General features: G+C 45.0%; 1 protein-coding gene across 3 annotated transcripts in view; it reads right to left on the bottom strand.

Annotated features, from left to right (window-relative positions):
- LOC146026249 (flavin-containing monooxygenase 5-like) overlaps nucleotides 1-25,555 on the bottom strand; it is a 58,113-nt gene extending 32,558 nt beyond the window's left edge. The window contains exon 1 of one of the 3 annotated variants that reach the window (XM_083156737.1): nucleotides 25,495-25,555. In XM_083156737.1, coding sequence (XP_083012863.1) covers nucleotides 25,495-25,509 — 15 coding nt within the window. In that variant the 5' untranslated portion in view covers nucleotides 25,510-25,555. Of the gene's footprint in view, nucleotides 1-1,161; nucleotides 1,277-24,461; nucleotides 24,771-25,494 lie in introns of those variants that run through there. The other 2 variants (XM_083156738.1, XM_083156739.1) reach the window with 2 other exon arrangements.
- Nucleotides 25,556-26,198: the final 643 nt, after the last annotated feature.

Here is a 26,198-nt window from a genome sequence, read left to right as displayed (position 1 = left end):
AACTTTCACTTTTATTCCACAAGTGTGGAGCTCCGCAAAATTTCATCAAGCATTCTGTGCTCAATTCTAATTTTATCATTATTTTTATGTGTTTATTATTTTTCTTGATTATTATTATTGTTTTTATATATGTCTAATTAAATTTGTAATATTTTTGAGACACCGTCTGGTCTTTCTAATTATTCAGCCAGCGCTGGCACATTACTTTTTTCTTCCTAAATATACATTTTGGGTCTGACAACCCAGTGCCAGCTGCTGTTGATAGCGCACCACTCACTCCCTTTTCTTGTTGCTAACGAACATGCTCTACTCCCCAAATGTTAGCAAACCAAATACTAGTATGCACATGTGTTGTGTTGTAAAGGAAGTATCTGATATCTATGTTGCATGTGAGGTGACACATGTCGACTAATGTTGACAGGGGCAACATGCTAAATATAGCAGAGTAGAAATGACAATAGTGATGGTATGTTACATAAGGCAAATTTATAGGGGTGGGATTTGTTTGGTTTTAGCGCATTGGTTTGGTCAAAATAACTTTAGCAACAGAAGAAGTTTGTATCTGCTAACACTTGATTGCTGGTGGTATGCAATCAGAAGTTGTGCTGAGGTAATTGTCTCATGAAATCAACCATGTATTGGTGTCAATAGTGTGCAGGTGCCATTAATTTACCCATTGATTTAGCCATTTCGTGCGTGTGTTTGCTCCGTACGAATGAGCACATTACAAGGAGCAAGGTGTGCGAAACTAAAAACCTGCTTTGAGCTGGCGAAAAGTTTTGCGTTGGAGGGGAACAATCCCTCTTGCACTCATGCGAAAGCACTCCCACCACTCATAGTGAACGCCCATGTGTACGCCCACTTTTGCTCATTATAATGGTCGCGCCCATGCTAACGCCCACTGCACGCCTACTACCGATGCACTCGTTCGCATGGAGAAATCTCTGCGAAAGTTTGCTTGCGAGTATTTTTTAATTACATTGCACATGCGCAGTGCGCTAGCTGCACATGCACAATGGGGGTAGCAGGGTGAAACGTGCGAATTCGCATGTGTACGCGCCAATGTGAATAAGGGCCAATGTTGGATAAAGATATTACACACATGGACACTACACAGGAAGATTGGGTGAATGATTTATACAATCTCAAAACGACGCTTACCAAACAAACAAAGGCGTTTTGGAATAAAGCGACCTTTGAAAATTACATGAAACAGATCACACCCAGAGGGCTTCGACCCAAAGTTTTCCCCTCGTTTGAACTTGCAGATGAATCCCTAAAAATAGAATGGGAAAAAACACTCACGAATTGTTCATTAAACCTGATAAGTATACTGATCAAACATGATGAGTTGATGCTAAAAAAACATGCACATGATATCTCAACTCTAAGTGACAAATTGAAAAACTTTGAAAAATTGGAGAAATTCCAAAAAATATATCATAAAATCAAGTCAGATTTGGACAACATAGAAAATGAGATTATCAGTCGCAAAAAGAATAAATTACAGAGAGACTTAAATTACTTCCACACCAATAGGGTCTATAGGTGGAATTTTCCACAGAAAAGAAAGCCCTTTGAGACAACCAGAGGATACACTACCGCTGAAATTGACTCATCCGAGAGTACTCAATCGGAAATTTCCCAGTCTAAGATCTAGACGGAATTTTTTAGGGGTCAGTCCCAGGGATGTCAGGGACAACCTGGGACGAGATATAAGAGAATCAGGAGGGGAAAGAAGAGGAAAGAGGGGACCCAGAGAGTAGCGAGAAGACCACAGGGAGACCAGACGATATCGGAGGTAAATCCCACCGATTTTTCTCTTACTAAACCCCTTGACAGATTTGAATGCGAGAAAGATCTTAACCTGTTTGTAAGGAAGTTGCTCCTTAAGAAATTCTATAAGAAAAGACAAGAAAACTGTGTCAACATTATGTGACAGAATATTGGGTATATCAACCAAGACCCCACTCAACCCCGTATTGATCTATTCCTTGAAGAAAGTGACAGAGAAGCCTTAAGATTACTTGAAGACCTTTCCGACGGTCGCGATGTTGAACCCCTTGGTGACCCTTCCCAGGCAGAGGCGGAAATAATTAATACCAAACTAAAAAAGAAATCCACCTTCCTACCAGACTCCTCAATATGCCCACAAGCAAAAGTATTCTTGGAGGGGGTCAGTAGAGATCTGGACAAGATAGAGAACAAGCCTTTCTGTCATTATGAGGATAACATCACTGACACAGAGAGAAGAGCACTTCAGGAAATAAAAAAAATGGGGAGACACAATTGTAAAACTCTCCCACAAAGGGGGGAATATTGTCTTGTGGAACATAGACTTGTACAGGAAAGAATTAAAACGTCAACTGGATGACACATCCTGTTACAAGTTACTGACATTCAACCCCACCAATGATTTCCTTGAACTGTATCTATAAATATTGGAAGAGGCCAGAAAAAAAAGGGGTGATAACGAAGTCACAATTTGACTTTCTGGAGGTGAAATCAGTAAGGATCCCAACACTGTATCTTCTGCCCAAAATTCATAAATGCGAAAAGAACCCACCCGGGAGACCAATTGTGTCCGGGATGGGGGGTCTTACTGAGAAAGCCAGCCAGTTCGTTGACTTTTATCTAAGGGAGTATGTCACCATCCTGCCCTCATATGTAAGGGACACCATGGATGTCCTAAAAAAAAGATCCAAGGCATTGTTTTAAGCCCAGACTCATGGATCATCACGTGTGATGTTGAGAGCCTGTATACCAGCATATTACCTCACAATGGTATACAGGCTGCTGAATACTTTCTCAGCATGGAGCGCAAAACACCAGTAAACACCTTTATCATTAAACTTTTGCGTTTTGTCCTGTTCAAGAATTACTTTTTGTGAGGACCGCTTCTACCTCCAGGTGCAGGGGATCGCGATGGGGAGCACTTGTGCCCCCACATATGTGAACCTGTACCTGGGATGGTGTGAACGGGAGCACGTATTTACAAAGAGCAATGAGAGGTACACGGAACATATATTGATTTGGCTAAGGTACATAGATGACCTGCTCATCATGTGGGAAGGTGACATCAAATTATTCATGGATTTCATTAACAAACTGAATAAGAATAATTTGAACCTTAAACTGACCTACAACACCAGCCCAAAAAAAGTTGAGTACTTAGATCTGTGTATCAGCATCACTACCGATGGATCAATTGTGACTGACTTATTCCGCAAGAGTAATTCAACCAACCCATTGCTACACAATAACAGTGCCCACTTTCCCCCAGTCCTTAGGGGTTTACCAAAAGGGGAGTACCTCAGGACAAAATTTAATTGCTCCAGAAAAGGGCAGATGAGTTAGACCTCAGACTCCTAAATAGGGGTTACGGTACTTGTTTCCTAGCACGGCCACAATCGTTGGGATCGTGTACCTTTAAGTTAAGGTACACGATCCCCGCGATGGACCCGATTTCCTTTGAAATCAGGTCCATTTTGCCGGCAAAGGAAAAATCGGGGGCATCGCATCGGTCGGGACCATTAACATTGGTCCCGACGCAACCGACGCGATGCCCCCGATTTTGCCATAGGCTTCAATGTTTAAATATTTTTTAACATTGAAATCGGGAGCATCGCGTCGGTCTTGTGCCATTATAATGGCACAAGATGAGATGGACTTGATTAAGTCCATCTCACATAGGAAAAAAATAGAAAAATGTGAAATGGGCCAATATGACCCATTTCACATTATATATGGCCCCGTCGTCACCCCACGATAGACGCCAACCCAAAGCGTGGCGAGCGCAGCGAGCCCGCGATGCGCGTCCTCTGACCTTTTCATTCCCCTACTATCCACGTCTGCGTGGAGTTGAGAATATATAGTGTGGCGAGCGAGGGGACGCGTATACCTGTGAAGTTATACGCGTACCCTCGCCACGCTTCGGGCTCGGTGGCTCGCCACACTATATATTCTCAACTCCACGCCGACGTGGATAGTAGGGGAATGAAAAGGTCGGAGGACACGCACCGCCGCCCCTCGCGGGCTCACTGTGCTCGCCACGCTTCGGTTTGGCGTCTATCGTGGGGTGGGGTTCACGGGGTTAAATTTGGGGGTCTAGGGAATATTTTACATTGAATCCAATGTAAAATCGGGTCCCAGGGACCCTATTCACATTTGATTCAATAAAAAAAAAAAATCGGGTCGGTCGCGTCGATCGCATCGCATGCGACCAAATCGCATGCGATGCGATCGACGCAATTTTTCCAACACGACCACCCCGATGGAAATTGGTGTGGCCGTGCTAGGAAACAAGTACCGGGGTTACAGTAAAAGGTGCATAAGTAAGGCTAGGAGGGAGGTGCATACCTACGATAGAGAGAGACTACTTGTCCCCAAAGAACATAAGAAGACAAACTCCCAAGATAAAGTCAGATTCATTGGCACCTTTTGCCAGGAATGGCGAGAAATCCAGGGTGCACTCAATAGACATCTGGATATTCTCAAGACGGACAAAGACCTAGAAGAGACCTGGGCAATCGGATAGACATAAGCTGGAGAAGGTGCAGTAACCTTAAAGATCACCTAGTACACAGTCACTTTGAGAAAAAAGCCAAGGCCATAACCAACAAAAAGGGCTCATTCAAATGTGGCACATGTCGAATGTGCACATACATGATACCTCAACAATCATACACTGACAAACACGGGAAAGTGTGGAAAATCAACCAGCACATCACATGTGACACCCAAGGGGTGATCTATAACCTCGAATGCCCATGCGGGAAACATTATAATCGGAAAAACGAAGAGACGCTTATCCAAACACCTCCTGAGCATTAAAAATGCCAGGAGAGACCAACAGCAAGGAAAGACTTTAACACCGGTAGCGAAACACTTTCTCAGATGTCACGATGGGAGTCCCAATGGCCTGAAGGCCTATGGCATGACCCAAGTCATCATGGGAATACGTAGAGGTGACCTAGACAAAGAACTTCTCAAAAAGGAAACGAGACTAATATTTTTAATGGGAAGCATGTCCCCCGAAAGGTCTCAACAAAGAAAATATATACAGTCTTCTTATAGAAAGTCTATAAAAGTCTCACTGGTTTTTCGTGTCTGGTCTTATATACCAGATTACAACAATCATCATGCTCAACATCAGACAGTTTTCTTTTCAAATGTCTGCCAACCTGAATTGACAATGTATACTGCTTTAAACATTTTACAAATCTTCACAGTATACTAATAAATACCACCTGGAAAAACATTGGCTTTAGAGTACATTTCTATCTATATTATAACCTTCTAGCCTGTTAAGCTCTCAGTCCAAGGGACCAGCCATAGATAATACTTAGAAATTATCTGACATCTTGCCATAGATGCAAGATTATGCATACTCATCTCATGAAATCGTATTACATATATGCACATCTCTGCTCAGCGATGACTGACTGACGCACTTTTATCACATTTTTTCATACATTTTTTATATTTCTTTTTTATATATCTCTTACTTCATCACACTATCACAACACACCTTCATCTGTCTGAGGACCTACATCACGGGTTTACACTTAGTTTTTTCTTGATATCACACTCGTTTTTTCACTGTTAATTTCCTCATTCAAATCACATACTGTAATGGAATACTCACCTCTTAGCATCACCAGCACACATCTACACCTAATCACAGGACATTGGATTACAAATTCGCTCCACACACCAGTACACTATGTTCACAACATATCTCAATACGGAACTATAATCATCAATGGTGGGCAGTCACCAACATAGCACGAGCATAATACAATGCATAAAGGTAGAGGCACTTTAAATTAATCCTTCTATATCATTCTACTGCAGACGATGTAAGCAGAGGAAATTGTAGGGATTGGCAGGAAATCTAGATTTTGCGATTAGACACTGGCCACCTACTCCTTAATCTGCACTGTATTTGGGAATACTTCACGCCAATCTCAAGGCCGAGTGTGGCGATAAACAAACCCCCCTTCTTTCTTTATTTTATCTTATTTAAATGATGTCTTTTTCCATCTTTCTTATTCATTCATTACTCTCATATGGAGAAACCCATGTAATTACAAGATTACTATCGAAACAATGTATATGATAAGATTAACAGTGTTTAGTAGAAATGTAACAACCACTTTTTGAAACAGATCCAGCAATAATAATAATGATGCATATTGGAAATATGTCTCTAAAATTGTCGACAGGGACAGGATAAATCTATAACTTATTTGAGCACGAGATGCGTGTGAAAACGAGTTTTATTATATAAACATTGAACCAAGGGTGCAATCATTTCATATCGTCGCAACTCACATAATGAAACTACATCACCAATTGTAAGAGGTTGCACGCACTTGACACAATGACATGAGTGGAACACACCCCTTCCCCTCTGATTTGCATCTCATGAATATGTATGAAGTGTTGGGTACTTAATGAGCTTACGGATGCCCATCGGGTGGTCCTAAGGAAGCTGTGTGCGAATTTTCTGTTAGAAAAAACAATTCTCCCTATTCAATGGAGGCAATTCGCCACAAATGAACAGCGAATGTCTGCCGATTCGCCGTAAATTATTCTCCACAATTCGCCTGTGATTTTCAATGGGGTTTTTAGTGGAATTCGCCGACAGTGTATTCAATGCTCAAATGGAGAACTGCTTTCTCCATTGATTTTCGCCATGATTTTAGCATTCGTCATCTTTTTTAGGTGAACTGTAATGTGATCTTTTAAATTAAAGCGTGTTTAATTTTTTTTTTGGTGTTAAAAAATCAGAATATTTTTCCTATGAAGGGGCATGCTATTTTTATTCATATACTTGCAGCACATGAATATATTTTTAATATATATATATATTTTTTTAAACAATATATATTTTTTTTTTTTACACATTCGCCAGCAGGGGGCCGGGAGCCGGAGCCGCTCATTAATATTCATATATTCACTGCACACTGATCCCGATGATCAGGACCAGTGAGTGCAGCGGCTCCGACCCCAGCAGCACCCTGCAAGCCCTTCTGCTGGGGGTGAGGTGAAGGGAGGGAGGTGAGGGGACGGGAGGGGGGAGAGATATGCGGGGGACAAGCTGACAGGGATGGCTCCAGCAGTAGCAGACCTCTGACTCCGGCAGCCACAGCAAGGTGATGTCAGCGCTGAGACTGCTTGAGCCGGAGGCTCTGCTGCTGCTGGACCTGTCCCCAGGCTGTGCGGAGGCTCCCGCCTGCATCAGCGCGCCCCCCCCCCGCCGCGACACCAGTCCCTCCCATCCCCCTGCAGACTCCAGACAGGCATGGAGCATCTGCGCAGGGGGATTCGTCACTCTTCACACTATTCGCCGTCAGGGGCAGCGAGCCCCTGACGCATAGAATAGTGTGGGCTGGCGTCTGGCAGCGAATTGAAGGGGAGTGAAAAATCATGGCGAGCGCACTGCGAATCAAAAACAGGATTCGCAGCCATGCGCTCGCCATGGCATTGAATACTCCCCCTAGTGTGTTTAATACCCCACTATCCCCTCCCCACATACAAATGTATTTTTGAATTGTATTTGGCAGCGCTAACACGGGTCCCGTAGGACACGGAGATCCAGACTGAGTTATGTGTCACCTGGCGCCAGGTTCACGTCCTCACTCTCTCTGCATACCAAGCCAACGAGGCAGTAGCACTCTGCACACCTCGTCACTGAGCTTGCACGGTACGCAGACGGAGCAGCCAGCAGCTCCCATAACAAGCGGGTGCACTGAGACGGGAATCACACCCGCTTCTCGGTGCAGCCTGCTGCTACGGGTGAAAGCCCTCTGGCAATTTATGCTCCACTTTATCACACTACAGTTGTATCTACACTTTAAATTGTGAATATTTCGTTAGCGGTACTAACAGGGATAAATTCCTGCAAATTGGAGGATTGGTACAATCCCACTGAGTATCCAATGTGTAGTGCTGTATCAATTTAATACCGACAATAGGGACTTATAGTTGGTCTCACTAGGGCCCTTATTCTGATTGACGCGTACTTTACCGCATACTTTCGGATGGCGTCTTTACGGCGTCTGCGCATGCGTGGAGAACGCAACGCGCATGTGCCAGGCCTTGACTCCGTACCAGTTCGGCCAAATCCCGTCCCAAACTGTTCCCCGCAATCAGTCGGGAAATATGGGCGTATTATGGGTGTCATGCGGAATGACACATGGGCGTAGTTTCAAAGTGGGCAAAACGGGGCGGAAACATGGGCGGACACGGGGGAGTACACTTATGTTGGGGGGCGTACATTCGGATACCACTCCGAATGCACGCGATCAAAAAGGGAAGAAATGTGCGGTGTCCACAAGTGTACTATTGCTTTGCGGACACCACTCGTTCATGCGGTAGGCGAACGTACGCCTAATGACTACAAGCATTAACACCTGAACCCAATAGAATCGACTCCTTTACTCATTACTCACTAATAGGACGCTTGTCAGTGCTTTAATTGAAACCATTGCTGCTTCAAGGAAACCGTACTAATCCCCCACATATGCTGTACTTGTCACACACTTTAAAACTGCTAACAATGGACATGACTGAATATTAATACTAGCAATACACATGTGTATTCGACATGTACTCATGAAACCACACATTTTTGGTAAAGTAAACAAATTTATTTCTATACATGTCACAGTCAATGCCACTGTGATGCAATGACCAAAAAATAAAAAATCCCAAACAAAAACAACATGGCAGGAATGTACAAAAATAAATAAGAATACAAAACAAATATAATTGCACACAGATGGACTCCAGCACCTCCTATGTGCCACTGCACATGCAGCCAGTGGGAAATGAGGAGGCTGCTGGCCCTTCGACAGCAGGCCAACCTGCACCTGACCATTCTACAGCAGGGCAACCTACACCTGGCCCTTCTGCAGCAGGCCAACCTGCAGCTGGCTCATATGCACCATCAGCAGAATCATTTGGAACACAACCGGGGACTTAGCAACATCACTTCAAGTACAGCTGACAGTAATGGCAGGCAAAAGAGGGCAACAGGGGAACCAAAAAGGACATATGAAGCAAGGGCTCATCTGGTTACCCTCAGCACGTGATTGGACACAAGAAGCTGACACACACAGCACAATGGAAGATTTGGGAACACATAACGGTGGAGATTAATGCAGCCACAAGTTCATTTGCGACCACGTTTGGCCTTGGTAGGCTCCTTGGCCTGTGCAGCAGCTCTTCGGCCACGGACAGATGCTGGGGCAGGTGGAGCAGATGATGTAGAGGGGTTGGCTGGTCTACCCCTCCTGCCAGCAGGGAGTGTTGCCGGTGGTAATGCACCAGAAACGGATGACATTAGGACCCTGTTGCTGGTAACCAGCTCCACCATAAGCTCATTATGGTGGAGGAGGAGATCATTTTGGCGGGTGGCTTGCTCGGCCAGCACCTGAGCACTTGCAGCCATGGCCTGCATGCTCGCAGCGATGGCCTGCTGGGTGCTGACCAAGCTCGCCATGATCTCCTCGGTCCTACGCATCCGTTCTGATGCCAACTCTCCCTGCTGGTTGATGTCCCCAAGCATGTTGGCCAAGGTGGCAAAATCGGCTTGGGCCGATGGCTGCTGCTGCACAGGCCTACCACTGGGGCCAGGTGGCACGGACTCCTCCACCTCCTGAGCAGAGTCGTCACCAAGCGGTGGGGTGTCTGTGGAAAATGATAAACACAATTAGGACACATTCTAAGATAATTACTTGCACAAGTTTATGGCATGACCAATATTTACCTTCCAGAAAAGACGCAAACACTTCAGCTGGGGCCTCGCTATCCATCGTGCTCACCCCCCTGACCTCCTCAACTGATATACAGCACTCGGCCATCAACTCCAGGGGGGTGAGCTCTAGCCCTGATGGCATGGGCCCGGCCCCAGATGTCTGGCTGTGTTGCCACCGCTTGGTCATCTTCCTCTTCAGGTTGGTTTTGAAGTCCTGCCACCTGCAATGTAAGTTGACATATTAATACCTGTCACTCCAGATGTTAGCTGTTGCAGCCATTGCTCTGTGCTACATATTATGACATGTGGTTAATGTCCAAAAGATAACATTACATGCAACTATGATCTCAACCGTTACAATACACATTCACAATCACCGTACTCTAACTCTCAACTAAATAACATGGCAATAATGTCTGTGTATCGTAACAACTTCACAGGCCATTTGCAAAATCCATCTAAGCATGAATTCAATCATTACTTGCCTATTACTGGGCACATGTATCACAAAACAACTTGCCTCTTCTTCACATGGTCCGTCTCACGAACTTGTGGCGCAACTTCATTAATCTCTGCCGTTATCTGTTCCCAAATCTTCCATCTGCGTGTGTGTGTCAGCTTCTCCGATGGACACTCAATCCAATCACGTGCTCGGGGAACCAGGATGGCAAGCTCCTGTGCTTCATATGCCTTATTTCTTGTAGTTGGTTCCTCTGTTGCCCTCGCTGTCCCCTTGCCACGTCCATGGCCACGCCCCCTGGCACGTGTCGCTGCACTTGAAGTGCTGGCCATGGTACTACCTTGTGAAGTCCCCGGTTGTGTTCCAAACGATTCTGCTGATGGTGCATATGAGCCAGCTGCAGGTTGCCCTGCTGCAGAAGGGCCGGGTGTAGGTTGCCCTGCTGTAGAATGGTCAGGTGCAGGTTCCCCTGCTGTAGAAGGGCCAGCAGCCTCCTCATTACCCACTGCCTGCATGTGCAGTGGCACATAGGTGGTGCTGGAGTCCATCTGGTCAAATAGTTGCTGCAGGTCTGGGTCCACCTCTGGTTGTGATCCAGACATGTTAGCAACAACATTGTCACCTTCTAATACACCTTTATATACTGTTTGTGTATCCTGTTTGGCGGACATCAGCGGCAGCTGCGTTCCGTGCGTGTGCGTACGTCGCTGTTTTTTCGCGCCGCATACGGTGGCGGAAATTCCATTGTGTAAAACCTGGCGAAACTTCGACATGAAATACTGGTCACCAATTCTAACATTGCATAGAATCTTCTGATACACCTGTGACTATTGCACAATACACATGCTATTTGCTAGCATGACATGACATTTGGTTCATGACTACTGTGGTATTGTGGAGTTTGATTGCAAGCTAAAAGTAGCCCAATCCCTTAGAAAATCCAGGCCACAAATCATGCAATACTCATCACTACTGTTATAGACCACACATGTGAGAGGCCTATAAATAGTGAGTTGCTGCTAGAATCATTTGTCAGCAGATCTGGACTTGTCAGGGTCTAAGTTAAGCTCTTCCATGGTCCATGTAGATATGCTATCCATTAACAATGTAAGTGTATGAATGTATGCACCATTGCCTCACTGACTACAGATTGTTGGGCCAGCAAAGTGCTTGTAGCATTATTGCAACATGTCACATGTTCACTATTTCACTCACAGGTCTTAAACCTGTGTGGGTTCATCTATTGCAGGACAACATGTCCCAGCAATAGATGAAATGTCTCATAGTACATGATGTCGGCAAAAAATGCTGACACCTTTATCTGTGTGTTTAGGACGGTGTGTATTGAGTTCATATTATTGTTACATCATTATAGGGTCAAATGGATGTTCGGGATTTCACGGGGCGGCCATCTATTGTACGTATTGAAGCCTACAAATCTATTTGTAGTGGGATATGGCCATTATGTGCATAGGTGCATCAGTATTTATGTTCATTTCTTTATAGGTTGCTGAAGCAATGATGCGCTACATGGAAAGGAGGCTAAGGGCACTTGCGGCTCTCCCCACTCGTCGCCCAAGGAGGCCAGGACGTGCTAGAATCTATCGCACACGGGTGACTCTGTTTGCTATGCCCGATGATGAGGTACTTACTAGGTACCGGTTACCGCCACATGTAATTCTGGATCTGCTCACGTTAATTGAGAGCGATCTGGAACCTCTACACGGGATCACGACAGCAATTCCGCCTCACACACAGCTGCTGGCGGTGTTGCATTTCTGCGCCTCAGGATCATTCCAACAAGTAGTGGCAGTACTTGCTGGAATATCTCAGCCGGCCTTCTGCCGAATCCTGAGGCGTGTGACGTCGGCCATGTTCAGGCGCAAGGGGCACTTCATGGCCATGACATTTGCCACCGAGACCCTGCGCAGAAGCCAGCAGGCCTTCCATCAAATTGCTGGCTTCCCTAATGTGATAGGGGCTGTGGATGGCACCCATGTACCATTTGTGCCTCCATCTCGAAGTGAGAAGATATATAGGAACCGCAAATTGTTCCACTCACTGAACATGATGGTGGTATGTGGCCCATCCATGGAGATTCTCGCCTTCAACTCGAAGTTTCCCGGAAGTGCCCATGACTCTCATGTCATCCGACAAACCGGGATATGGCAAAGACTACAAGAGCTGGAAGGCCGTGATGCGTGGGTTCTGGGTGACTCCGGTTACCCATGTACGCCCTGGCTACTTACGCCGTACAGCTACCCAGCACCGGGCCCACAGGAGGCATTCAATGGGGCGCATGTTGCCACCAGGCAAGTGGTGGAGCGCTCAATTGGCCTTTTAAAGGGTCGATTTAGAGTGCTCCACCGCACTGGTGGTGACTTACAGTATGCGCCTCAAATGGTGTCGAGGATCGTGGGCCTGTGTATATTTTTCCACAACATTGCTGTGCGGCGTGAGATACCCTTTGATGAGTGGGAGGTACCATCTGAGCCGCAAGATCCGCCCATGCGCCCATCCCGCGCCCCTGAATGCCGGAGGGGATACCAGCTGCGGGACTCTGTGGCGCAAAGATACTTCAGGTACATTTTATCTAGTTGACCAGAACACACCAATTCTTGTAAAAATCACCCCTTCAAATAAGTACAGTGTGGTAGTTGTCAGTGTTACAAAACGACAATTATCCAGCCTGCCCTCCTAATGGCAAAGAAATAGTAGATATTTATCATATGTGCTTAGTTTTGGGGGAAGTACAATATAGGTGCTCATTATTATACCTTCTACAAGGGATCTTATGTGTTTGTTATATCTTCATTATTGTAGTTGATACTATCCCTGATGACTGGTGAGTACATTGATTTATTCTCTAATGTGTTGGGGATTTTTTCCTGTGTTGATGTATGATTTGTTTGCAGATATATATATATATATATATATATATATATATATATATGATATTTGAATTTATTAACATGTTTAAACATTTCAAGGAGCAGGCAGGCAGGCAGGCAGGCAGGCACCCAGGCAGGCAGCCAGGCAGCCAGCGCTGGTGTATAATGCTGGACTCAGGATACCTGCAAGTATGTGTATGTGTCTTTTAAACATAAATGTACGCATACACATAGATGCATAGAGTAAGTAATGCTAAGTACAGCTATGCGTTGCTAAGCTATAGCACGCGTTGCTTGGCGGAGCGAGGCGTCATTGGATTTGCTAAGTGCATACACACTGTGTTTTATATATATCAGATTTGTTCATTGCCATACATCAGCACTACTGTTTTGAAGGCATGCGAATTTGTCACCATTTGTGTTGGCGCAGAGACGCTGCTCATGTAAAGATGAACAATAAAGTTATTAACACAAATAACTGTGATAAACCAATGCCACCACCTGATTGGTTGATTGATGCCATTGTTAACATGGCGGAGACACGAAGGGCAGACCCGTTTTCTCCTGCGGAGCTGAGGGTTCTTGTCTCCGTCATGGAGACAAGGCTGGGCCGTGCTGGGCCCTTTATCAGCAACCGGCATAAACGCCGGGCCTATGCTGCGGCAGGGCGCAGGATTTACGCCCGCACTCGGGTGCGGAGGAGCATCGGGCAGCTCGAGAGGCGCTGGTCGGACCTCCGCAGGCGCCAGCCCCAGCTGTTACAGCAAATTAGGGGCGAAATAGCTGCTTGTGAGTATTTTAGCTATGAAATTTCGCACTTACAACATAGCATATAGAAACAATAAAATGTGTCTCATGATAAGTGGGTGTCCATGGGTTTAAAAGTCCATAGACTGTTATGTGTGCTTCTTCCTGGTTAACATGCAGTCATGTGGCTTTTATATGTAATGACATAGCATTGATGATTCTGATGCATACAATGTGCCAGATCTAATATGTGTTACACATTGATAAATGCCAGGGTTGTAATGTTTGAACAAATTACTAACAATCACATAATATTTTAAATGTCACATTTTGGAGTCCATTAACAGTAAGGAGCTACTTTCCAGCATCGTTTGCCATCATTATCACCCTTCCATGTATGTCTTGTTATGGATTAATACATGTGCCCCAATGACCCGACATTGACCATGATTTTTTTTTTCTACCACACAGCACGAGCCCGAGCCCGACAGCCACGTGAAGAGGCCGAGGCAGCCCTGGCCGAGGAGGAGGGGCAAGAGCCTGAGGAGGAGGTGGCGGCAAGGGTGGAGGAGGAGCAAGTGGAGGAGGAGGAGGAAATGTTGGAGGAGCAAGTGGAGGAGATGGTGGAGGAGATGGTGGAGGAGGTGGTGGAGGAGGAGGAGGTGCCTGAGGAGGTGGTGGTGGAGGAGGTGGAAGAGGAGTTGGTGGCAGAGGAGGAGGTGTTGGTGGCGGAGGAGGAGGTGGAGGAGGAGGTGGTGGTGGTGGAGGAGGAGGTGGAGGAGGAGGTGGTGGTGGTGGAGGAGTTGGTTGTGGCGGAGGAGGTGGACGAGGTGATGGTGGCGGAGGAGCTGGCGGAGGAGGGGGCTGAGGAGGCCACGGTTGCCCCAGAGGTGTCCGATTCCGAGGGGGAGGAGGCATGTCAGGCCCCGGAGTCACATCTGATCGGTATGTTTACATAATGCATCATTCATGAAGTAGTTGTACTGGTATTTGTTATGTAGCACTGGTGATGATAAATGTTGTTACAATACTATTAATACAGACCCCAAAGTGGGTAGCTACAGATACAGGTACGGGTTAGATGGGGTGTCCAAGGCATCCCTTTCATCCAGGACACCTCTGAATTACACAGGTTTGTGGGATGGCTTGGAGCTCCATTTTGACTGCCACATAACCGTTGTAGTTAAACAGGATCCTGGAGTAAAGGGATGAGTGGATCATTTGTGGATTAAATTCACCTGCTGCAAGCGTTGATTATGACCCATCAAATAGTGGAATCTATATTGTTGGTGAATGTTATTTCTAAACTATAGGATGTATGCTATAAATGGAGTATGGGCCGGCCTACCTTGGAATGGAGTCACAAGTTGCCAGTGTCCCAGGAGCCTCCTCTACCTAAACACCCCCTGTAGTTCAGATTGTTTTTTTGCCGTCACAGAATTGTAGGTTGGTTTAGACAGAATTATGATTTGGAGGATGTGTACTGTGCATTCCTGACATTTGCATAACTCCCATGCCACGAACCATCACTGAACTTAGACTGAGGAGATTGTGACAAGTTCTTATTGACGGAGGCCATGACATGCTTGTCATTGGTTAGTCATGGGTGGGTTGTGACTGAGAAGAAACACTATGACTGTTATGTCTTCTGCAGAGTAAAGGGTAGAGGGACAAAAACACAGTATGTAGTAAATAAGTGTGTATGTATGTAGATATGTATGTGTCATATCTATTTATCTATGTGTGTCTCTATCTCTCTACATAGATATATATATATACACATGTCACCTAGCATTTGTGCAATTTATGTAGCAGTATGTGAAATGTATGCATGAATATCATGACTAATTTTTGCCCCTTTGACATGCCCACAGATGACACCACACCGGCAGATGAGGGAGTTATTGGGGCCCTCCTGCGGGCGGAGCACCATTTGAGGCTCTTACTAGCAGATCTGCAGGACCTTCGCGATCTCCTGATATAATTTATAATTTTATATTTTGTGATTGACATGTTAATTTTGGTTTATAATAAATGTTTTATGCAAGTTCACAGTTGTTGGTTTTCTTTGCACATTAAACAGTATATGTGTAGATTGTTTATAATCTTTTACACAGGGTCTAATAGAAACCATTGCACTTCAATTGCTGTAAGGGTTAATGTGTGCAATGCATGTGTTAGGCATGCTTGTAAGGATATATTGGCATCTAATTGATTCCAATTCCAAATAAGAAGTTTTTTATGAGGATAGGTAATTGAATAAGTGGGTCATGTGATGTATTGCAGAAGATACATAATAGTGGGTTGTTTGGCGTAAATACTCCGCTTACGGGCGGTAGCACCGCTTGGCTCCCGTTCGGATGCGGTATTCCCGAGCATAATCTGTAATACTCTGTAATACCGTGCAGAATCTGAGTGTTTCTCCCGCACACGCATGGTTTGTATGTCGTCCGTAAACACGCCCTGTTCTTAAAGAGTGAGTTCGTCCGAATGCGGAGGACCCGTGGGCGTTTCTACGGACGATGGCCGCACGCGGCAGAACACCGTGGCGTGCGGACCGCTCCGTAAGAATGCGGGAATATCCGCACCGATCAGAATAAGGGCCTAGGTGTGTTTCCTTTTTAAAAACGTCATGTTGTTGTTATATGTATGTATGTATGTATGTGTGGTTTTATTTCGCAGCTATTTTTAATATGAATTCATCAAAGATTATGTTTTATTAGTTCTATTTCTTGAGGTGCACCAGCGCATGACACTCTTCTCTGTCCTCCCATATTGCTAGTTACACAGGGGAAAATTAACCAAAATGGATTCGTAAAAAATAGGTGAATTCGTAGGCAGAAATACACCTATTTTTTACACATTTGTATTTTCGGGATTTACAATCCCGAAAATACAACAATTCGTATTCCTAAAGATGGAACATTCGTATTTGTATTTACAAATACGAATGTCTACACCATCGATAGAATACGACAGAAATCACCATTCAAAAGAATGGTGGTTCCTGATTTACTAAGCAGCCGTACTGATAATACGGCTGCTAAGTGGTGTAAAACACCCAAGCAAATAAGACAGGAAAATACACCTTGCTTTCCCTGTCGTATTTGCTTTAAGCCTGCACGGATCAGTCAGATCCGTGCAGGCTTCAGTGTAAAAAAAATAGAAAAAAAAAATAAATATAAAAAAAAAAACAGCGTGGGGTCCCCCCCACAGCTGTAACAGCACCAGGCTGACGGAGCCGTGGCCGGTAATTAAAAAATCAGGGAACCCGTCAAATAGGGGTTCCCCGATTTTTAACAACCAGCCCCTGGCTCCAGGTCCGGGGCTGGTTCCCAAAATACGGGGGACAAAATGACTAGGGGTCCCCCGTATTTTAAGAACCAGCCCCAGGCCAAACCAGCCAGCAGGGTAATGCCACAGCCGGGGGACACTTATGATATAAGGTCCCGCGGCCAAAACATTAACCCTACCGACCAGTCAGCCTGGCCAGGGGCCCTGGGGGAGTGGGGACCCCCCCAATGAAGGGGTCCCCCCCCTCCAGGACTTACCTGACCAGGCTGAAGCCTGGTGCTGTCCTCGATGCCCCTGGGCATCGAGCTGATAGTGGTGTAAAAAATAGAATAATCTATTGTCTAATACTGGGGCACTATGAGTTCCAGCAAGCCTCCCCCGCAAGCTGGGACTTGGAGAACCACAAGTCCCAGCCTGAGGGGCATTAAAGGGCCCGCTGGGTCTTGTAGTTCCACAGTATTAAAAATAGTAAAATAAAACACACTGACACACACTTAAAATAAAACTTTAATACATACAAAGCCCTTACATACTGATACTTACCTATCTTCTTCCCGTAGGTAGCCCTGGTCCTGATGTCCTGGTCCTGTGTTGGCGTTCTGCTCCATGTCGACGTCGCTGTCGGCGATGGCATCGGCGTCCGGAGTCCGACGAAATCCATGGAGGAAGCTGTGGAAGGAAACCATACTCACCTGTCCCAGGGCGACGTAGTCCAGGTAAGGGTCTTTGCAAAAAAACAAACCGACACGCGAAACCAGACCGGACAGATGAGCCGCACAGTGTTTGTGTACATCGTGCGGCTCAGCCTCCCGAATGCCGCTATTGGCCGCCTTGCGGCCTAGCGGCCAATCAGGAGCCGCTAGGCCGCAAGGCGGCCAATAGCGGCATTCGGGAGGCGGAGCCGCACGATGTACACAAACACCGTGCGGCTCATCTGTCCGGTCTGGTTTCGGGGTCATTTTGCCTTGTGCAGAACACATTATGTTACACTGCATCTCTCTAGAAAGATAAGCATCTTCTATTTAAAAAACAAAAACAACGCTTCATCTTAAGACTAGTGTTCATTCTAGCTAGCTTTGAAACCCCATGCAGTTCCTGTTCCCTGCCTGGGGTGTCACTGTCTGCTGTGGTGTTTCTAGCACAGGTCTGGTTTGCATATCAGTGCTGATATACAGACCACACTGTGCTAGAAGCAGACAGTGACACCCCAGGCAGGGAAGAGGAACTGCATGGGTTTTGAAAGATGACCGGTGCTACAATAAACACTAAAGACACCTTATAACCTTACGGTCTAAAATGATCTAAAATTTCACAAATCTACGGAATTTCTACCTCTCAAACTAAAAAAAAAAAGCAATGAAATTACAATCATGGACTTGCGCAATACAAATATGGTATTCCATCACACCCTATGGTTACTGTTGACTCAGAACTCTCACAGAGTGAGAATGCTGTCAGTAACACAATGGTAGACTAGCTTATTCCAAATTTCCAAATCAGTATATACAGTACACTACCATTCAAAAGTTTGGTGTTACTTACAAATGTCCTTATTTTTTAAAGAAAAGCACTGGGTTTTTTTCAATGAAGATAACATTAAATTAATCAGAAATACATTCTATACTTTGTTAATGTGGTAATTGACTATATTTGCTGCAAACATCTTTTTAAAGGATTGTTTACATACAGCAGGTGTATCATACCTCCCATCATGACCCATTCCAGGAGGGACACAAAGCTCTGTTTCTGGACTTCCTTCTAAAAGTATGATTGTTATTTAACCTGTTTCAAACAGGTAATGGCAAAGACGTTTCGCCACAGGTGATGGTAATCTTAAATTAAAATCATACTTGCCTACTTTTGAAAAGTAGTTTCATGGAGATTATGGTTGGTAGCAGAATTTTGCACAGCGCCCCATTGAGGGGGCATGCCATGCTCCACCCAAAGGGTGTGGCTACTTCCATATATAGAGAAATTGTGGAAAAAGATTGAGAACGTGGCACCTAGAAGCATGGGTGTGTAATTTTAAATTACTTATATCCAAATGTAGATGAGCCCCAAAGCAGTTAGTAAGAGCTACTATACTTGGTAAAGTGATGGGAAATGGTGCTGATGATTCAATGTAAATGTATCTATCTCTCATTCCTTTTTTCCCCAAAAATGTAACAGTGTAATGTGGGCTAGGTGAAATGAGGGAGATTGCTAGACTAATGTGGGAGAGAGGGAGATTGCTGCTAATTCAGGGAGTCTCCTGCAGAATGCAGGAGGGTAGGCAACTGTGATTAAAAGGGAAGTCCAGGAATAGAGCATTCTGTCCCTTCTGGAGAGGGTCATGTTGGGAGGTAAGGTGTATAGAGGCCCATTTTCAGCAACCATCACTCTGGTGTCCTAATGGTACATTGTGTTTGCAAAAAAAAAAAAAAAAAGACTAATGGATGAATAGAAACCCTTGTGCAATTATTTGAGCACAGCTAAAGACAGGTTGGCTCCTTAGAGAAGCTATAAAACTGGCCTTCTTTTGAGCTAGTTAAGTATCTGGAGCATCACTGTTAGGCTGTGGAAGGTATCACCAAACCTGACTCCTAACTCTGTTGCCTCTCCTCGTGGTTGATGGACACGTGCGGTGCTAGTCTTCACCTATAACAACCGTGTTCGGAGAAGCTGGTTATGCCAGCTCCAACCCCGATATGGGCCAGGCCTTACGCGAGACAACGTGTCCTCCAAGGCGAGGAGAGTGCAAGAGGAAAGCTGACTAAAGAGACACACAGGATGGGGTACTCCCAGAGTCTACAAAATGCGGGTGCAACAATGCACTAAGGTGGTAAATAACAAATACAAAATACTGCGAAAAGAAGGAATGGTCTCTAGAGGGCAACAAGACCCCCAGTGTGAGCTTCTGCAACAATGCAGAGATGGTACTATACAAAATAATAATAAAAGAAGCAGCTGCAGGGAGAAGCCCACTGACTTATCTGGAATGGTATTACAGCAGACAGATCTTAGGAGGCTGCAGCGCAGGTAGACAGGTCTGCTGATTGGGACCAGGAACACGGACACTGTAGCATAAGCAGAGCTGGGCATGGGACACTGGATAAAGGACTTTGACCGCTCTGGAGCAGGAGCCTAGACAAGCCAAACTGTACTGAGAACTAGGAACTCTGCAAGCTGACAAGCAGCTAGGACTAGGCTTAAAAAGAACTATAACTGGCAGGGTCTGCATGCTGGGAACCTAACTAAATAACCTTGCATGCAGCCACACCCAAGAAGCAGGGTATGCATGAAACCCAGGGAGCTGGATCCACAAAACCCGGAGTACAGATCCAGGGAAAACATACAAAGCTACAAACAGAATATATAAACTGCACATTCACTGGAGGCGGATTGTAGCAGTACCCCTTGAAGAGGGGTCAAGGGACCCCAATACCATGTTTTCTACAACATGAATACATCCAAAAGCCTGGTATGCGGGTATTAGCAACAAAAACATGAAAAAACAGAAACAAGCTGCGACTGCAGCTTGTAACAGTGCCCCCCCCCCCGAAGGTGGCCAATGGACACAAGACCAGACCAAAATAAATTTACAAGCAGGTAAAAGGCAATCGTCAGTGCCTCTTTTATACTTTTTTCCCCTGGAGACACCAGCAAAGGAAGAGATCTCTGGTTCAAAATAATCTTCAAAAAATATAGATCTAGCAGCCAGATGATTCTTCCCTTTCCTACTTAAATGCCCAGACACATTAGGAATCTCATAGAAGTTTTATGTAGATCCGCACAGATCCCACTTATTACTGTTCAAGTGTTGTTAATAATAAATCTGTATTCCTCTTAGAATATTGAGGATGGTGCTACCCGTCTCTAGTTGCATGTACAACAATCAAAGACAAGGAAGAAAAAAGAAAGAGACTTCGTGGGTGCACACTCTAACGGTTATTCAGGGTTCCACTAAATGTAATATTTACAATAAAAATTAACTTTTATTATATCCCATAGGAAAATATAAAAAATGTGATACCCACCCACAGAATGTGTGGGAGGTGTCACAATCAAACAACTAAAATATAGAATGACAGTTAGGTGTACAAAGAATAGAAAAGGTGTTTAAAAATGGTTAAACTACCGTGGAGCCGTGATAGAACAGACTGTGAGCATTGAATTAGCTATATATTGCTACTGTGGCGTGTAATGACATTAATAGGTGTGATTCACACCGAGTGACCGTGGTTGGCATACAAATGCAGTAATTTCTGCTAAAGGTGTGATGAGGGATCTTTGTAGTAATTTCTACAGTCTGCAGAAAAATGTATACAACAGTGTATGCAGTCTGCAATAGTCATGGATGTCCTTTGAAAAAGTGTCAAATCACTGTACACAGCCTGTGTTGGTCTGCATGGTCTGTGTGTGGCTGTATGGGATATATTCAAAAGAATCTTTATTTTGATGCTACTAAGCTGATCTGTGTCCGCTGGACCGCTAGTTCACAGATCCGCCGTGAAGGGTCCCTATTATCTGCCGCACGTAATACAGTATTTTAAAGGACCAGTGAACATGTCAGTAATACACAAATAGTTGCTATTAGGTTTGCCACTATTCTCTGCTAATACTTAGTTATAGCTATTGGTGGCAGTGCTCATACGAATTATATTCTAGGAATCTCATCTGCTTCAGAATCAGAGAATAGACCATATATTGGTTCCATTCCCCTAGGAATTGAAACTTTAGGAGAGTTCCTGTAGGGAGAAGACAGTTGAGCACATCCAGCTGCAATAGCTATGGGCTGGGTGTTTGGCACTGACTGGCCTAAGTGCTTAACTGGGGCAATAGCACCAGTGACCTCACTTGAGGCAGTGACTTTTAGGAACCCCTTAGGGTTATGGCCTTCAAAATCTCCTGTAGGGCTAAGAACTCCGAGACCCATCCTGGAGCAACAGTCTCCGGGACCCTTTCTGAGACAGTGGCCTGTCGGGACCTCGGCAGCGGCCTGTCGGGACCTCGGCAGAGGCAGTGGCCTTTCGGAACCTCAGCAGAGGCAGTGGCCTTTGAGCACCCACTTGGGGCTACAAACTGAGACTGTGGGCCCCCACTTTTCGGCTACAAACTGAGACTGTGGGCCCCACTTGGGGCTACAAACTGAGACTGTGGGCCCCCGCTTGGGGTTCCAAACTGTGGCCTCACTTGGCGGGCCCCGAGCATTCCAATTGCCCAGCGGGCCCCAGCATCAAACTCGCTCGGCGGGCCCCCGGCAATGGAGCCTCCCTGCGGGCCCCTGGCAAAGGAGCCTCCCAGCGGGCCCCCCCGGCAATGGGGCCTCTTACTGGGACCGGGACATTGGGTACCAATCCGGAACCCCCAACATCGGAGGCAATCCGGGACCCTCAACATCGGAGGCAACTCTGGGACCCTCAACATCGGAGGCAACTCTGGGACCCTCAACATCGGAGGCGATGCTACTAGACATCCTACCTGAGCCAATCACCTGGCATTTCCCCTTTGGGGTTTGCAACTCTGATTTAGGTTGAAATACATTGAATACTCCTTATGGAATTTCAGGATCGAATGCATCCTTATCAGAAATTACCATATGTGATGAGAACATCCTCGGTTGATTCCTGAACCTAAAATGGGGCTTCTTAGTCCTCGGACCCCCATCATAAATCAGAGTGCTTTCAATGAATGATTCAGCGGCAAGTTCCTTTGCCATAGTGGAGACAGGCATAAATCTTACAACCTGACTCGACTTGGCCATAGGAAAAAACCTTTCGCCACCACCAGGGTTGCGCAATTCACAAGCCTGGAGATATTGGCCTGAATCTCCACAGTATAAGAACAGATTTAATTTTCTACGCCGCTGACGCTCCTCCAGTGAAAGCTTCGGCCATAGATTACTATGCTTTTCCTGGGCCGAGGACTCGCTGACTAAAAACTTCTTAGACAGGATCTCATTAGGGGCTGAATGAACCCCAGTGACCTCTGGGAGGATCAGAAAAATGTCAGTTAATAGTTCATGCAGCTATAGTAGGGACCGCTGTAGAACCTCTAACCACCCAGGTTTAAAGGCAATCACGGGCGGATCCAGGATAAAATGACAGGGGGGGGCACCACGATAAAAGAGGGTTTGGGTGGGGGAGGGGCGGTGTTAGTGGTGCCAGTGTACATGCTAAGAGAGCGGCAGAGAGAGGGTGGGAATGGGATTAAAATTAGGCCCTGGCATTTAAAGTATGCAGGCCCACCATGGCGACAAAAGTGAAGGATGTAGTTGTGCACGCGCCGAAGGCGCGCTCCGGAAAAGGGGGTGTGGCCACTGAACAGGGGGCGTGTCCTTGAGTGTAGTGTACCACACCATATAGAACTTCTAGACAATATGCAACAAAATACTAGACCCCATTATTCTTGCCCCTTACACATGAAGCCAAATGGATTGTGTCAAAATTCACATAATGCCACACGGATTGAGCAAAAACTCACATAATAACAAACGGATTGAGCCAAAATTCACATAATGCCAAATGGATTGAGAAAAAATTCACATAATGCCACATGGATTGTGTAAAAATTCACATAATGCCACACAGATTGAGCCAAAATTCACATAATGCCACACGGATTGAGCCAAAATTCACATAATGCCACACGGATTGAGCCAAAATTCACATAATGCCACATGGATTGTTTCAAAATTCACATGTTGCCACACGGATTGAGCCAAAATTCCCATAATGCCACATGGATTGAGCCAAAATTCACATAATGTCACATGGATTGAGCCAAAATTCACAATACGCTTCATAAACAGGGACATTGTCCAGCAAAGGCGCGCATTAAACATTTACACCATAATATCCATTATACGTTAAGTTACACACCATTATGTCCATTATGTATTATGCCAAATACCATAATGCCTATTAAAAATTATGCTACATAAATGCTGCTTATCTGCATGCTCATTACCAAGGGTTCCATGCTCATTGCCAGATGTTCCATGCTCGTTGCCATGCGGGATTATATGCTCATTGCGGGGATAAATGCTCGTGGTAAACGGGGGTACAGCCGCCGCCAGGCAGAAGTGATAGCCACTGACAGTGGCAGAGCCTGGCTGTATTCAGAGCACTGCAGGTCCCGGCTATTTGAAATAATACCTGTTTCACACCAGAAAATGCATTCCCAGGTTGGCCCCTTTTACACCAGCCTAGTCCTTGCACTTTCTGGTGTGAGGGGGAGAGACAACCACCCCTCCCCCCCTTTAACCAGTTATCTCAACAGGAACAACCATGAAATTACATTTAAAAATAAAAAATCAGTTTACCCGCATTATCTCTGGAACCGATTAACCGATATAGACCAGCCTGGTATCATATTGAAGGACCAATATTTGGAATTGTATGAGTGCAACCACAAGCTTCTGTGATGCCAGGGGGGAAATTGGCAGCCATCGGAACCGGGTGGGGGTCGGAATTAACGGGTCCCATATTATCCTATGGGGAAAAACGTTACAGCTTTGCCAGGCTATATCTCCGGTTCCCGGGGGGCTAGAGACATGGGGTTGGGCTTGTTGAAAAGCCCTGGTCCTCAGCTACAAAATACAGGGGGGCACGTGCCCCCCCTCCCCCCTGAATCCGCCAATGGTTCCATCTATGGAGAGACTGTGAAAAGAGATTTGTGAACGTGGCACCAAGAATGTATGGGTGTGTACTGCTATATCTGAGAGGAATTTTCTAAAATTACTTATATTCAAATGTAGATGAGCCCCAAAGCAGTTAGTAAGAGCTACTATACTTGCTAAAGTGCTGGGAAATGCTGCTGATTAGCAATTGTAAATGTATCTGTCTCTCATTCCTTTTTTCCCCAAAAATATAACAGTGTAATGTGGACTAGGTAAAATGAGGGATAATTCTAGACTAATGAGGGAGAGAGGGAGATTGCTGCTATTTCAGGGAGTCTCCTGCAGAATACAGGAGGGAAGGCAACTATGCTTTTAGACCTACAATTTTATTGGGGAATAGAGTATTCATTTTTACACATTATATATGTGTATTTTTAGCACACTGTAATAGGTTACAGGCTAAAATATGACACTACTGCCTTGAACAGCAAACTTTGCTGGATTTCTAAGAAATGCTTGCAGCTATTTAACAGTCCTCTGTGGATTGTGTCTATGCTGTGAGCATCTGCTTGTATAACCTTTGGTTTATTGCTGAGTATTGAACGGTATAATGACATATATCGATAGAACAGTTGTACATTGTTCAACTCCTGGCACACTAGTAGAAAATAGTGTAAACTAGACATATGCTAATTTGCACACCACCAAAATACTGTTACATACAGTATATGCTTACCTGCTTCTCAGGCATGAAGCGATAGAAACAGATAAATTGGTGTCTGAGATTTATCCAGTTGTACAAAGGACAACCTTGTGAAAAATTAACTAGTGGTGACCTTCATGTGGCAATGCATTTGTTTGGCTGCTCTTTGTTAACAAAACAAGTACAATGTCTCACTTGTACTATAAGTACACCCACATTGCATGCACAGAAGTAATGACAATAAGTAAATAGTACATATGGGGTATTCAATTAGGTCAGATTTGCCCTATTCAATTACAGGGCCGAGTCCTGACTTGTCTATTCCTGCCATGTTCAAGTTGTGGGCCCAGGTGCAAAAATATGTTTTGGCTCCCCCCAACACACAAAAAAAGCATAGTGTTTTATTTTGTTTATTTCAAATTTCAAGTATAAGAAATATAAATATATACCATAAAAATCCATGCACTGGATTGCAACTGCGCCTAGATTATGCACACCATATTGTCCATTACACATTGTGGTGTAATTAATGCTGTTGGCGAGCTTTGACAGGTTTTTTTTATTTTTTATTTCTCCACTGCTTATTTTGAGTTTTGCACTGTCAGTTGTCCTGAGGAAGGGGCGCAATGCTCCGAAACTGTTGACAAGTTTATGCTGACGTTTTATCCACTTTTGATGATTTGAATACAGTTATCACGTTTTGAGAGTGGTTCATTTATTTGGAAATTTGCTATATA

Source organism: Crinia signifera, chromosome 8 (genome assembly GCF_055691185.1).
Source record: "Crinia signifera chromosome 8, ASM5569118v1, whole genome shotgun sequence".
Classification (NCBI taxonomy): domain Eukaryota; kingdom Metazoa; phylum Chordata; class Amphibia; order Anura; family Myobatrachidae; genus Crinia; species Crinia signifera.
The sequence above is the reverse complement of the archived record's forward strand: the minus strand, read 5'-3'. Positions and strand labels throughout refer to the sequence as shown.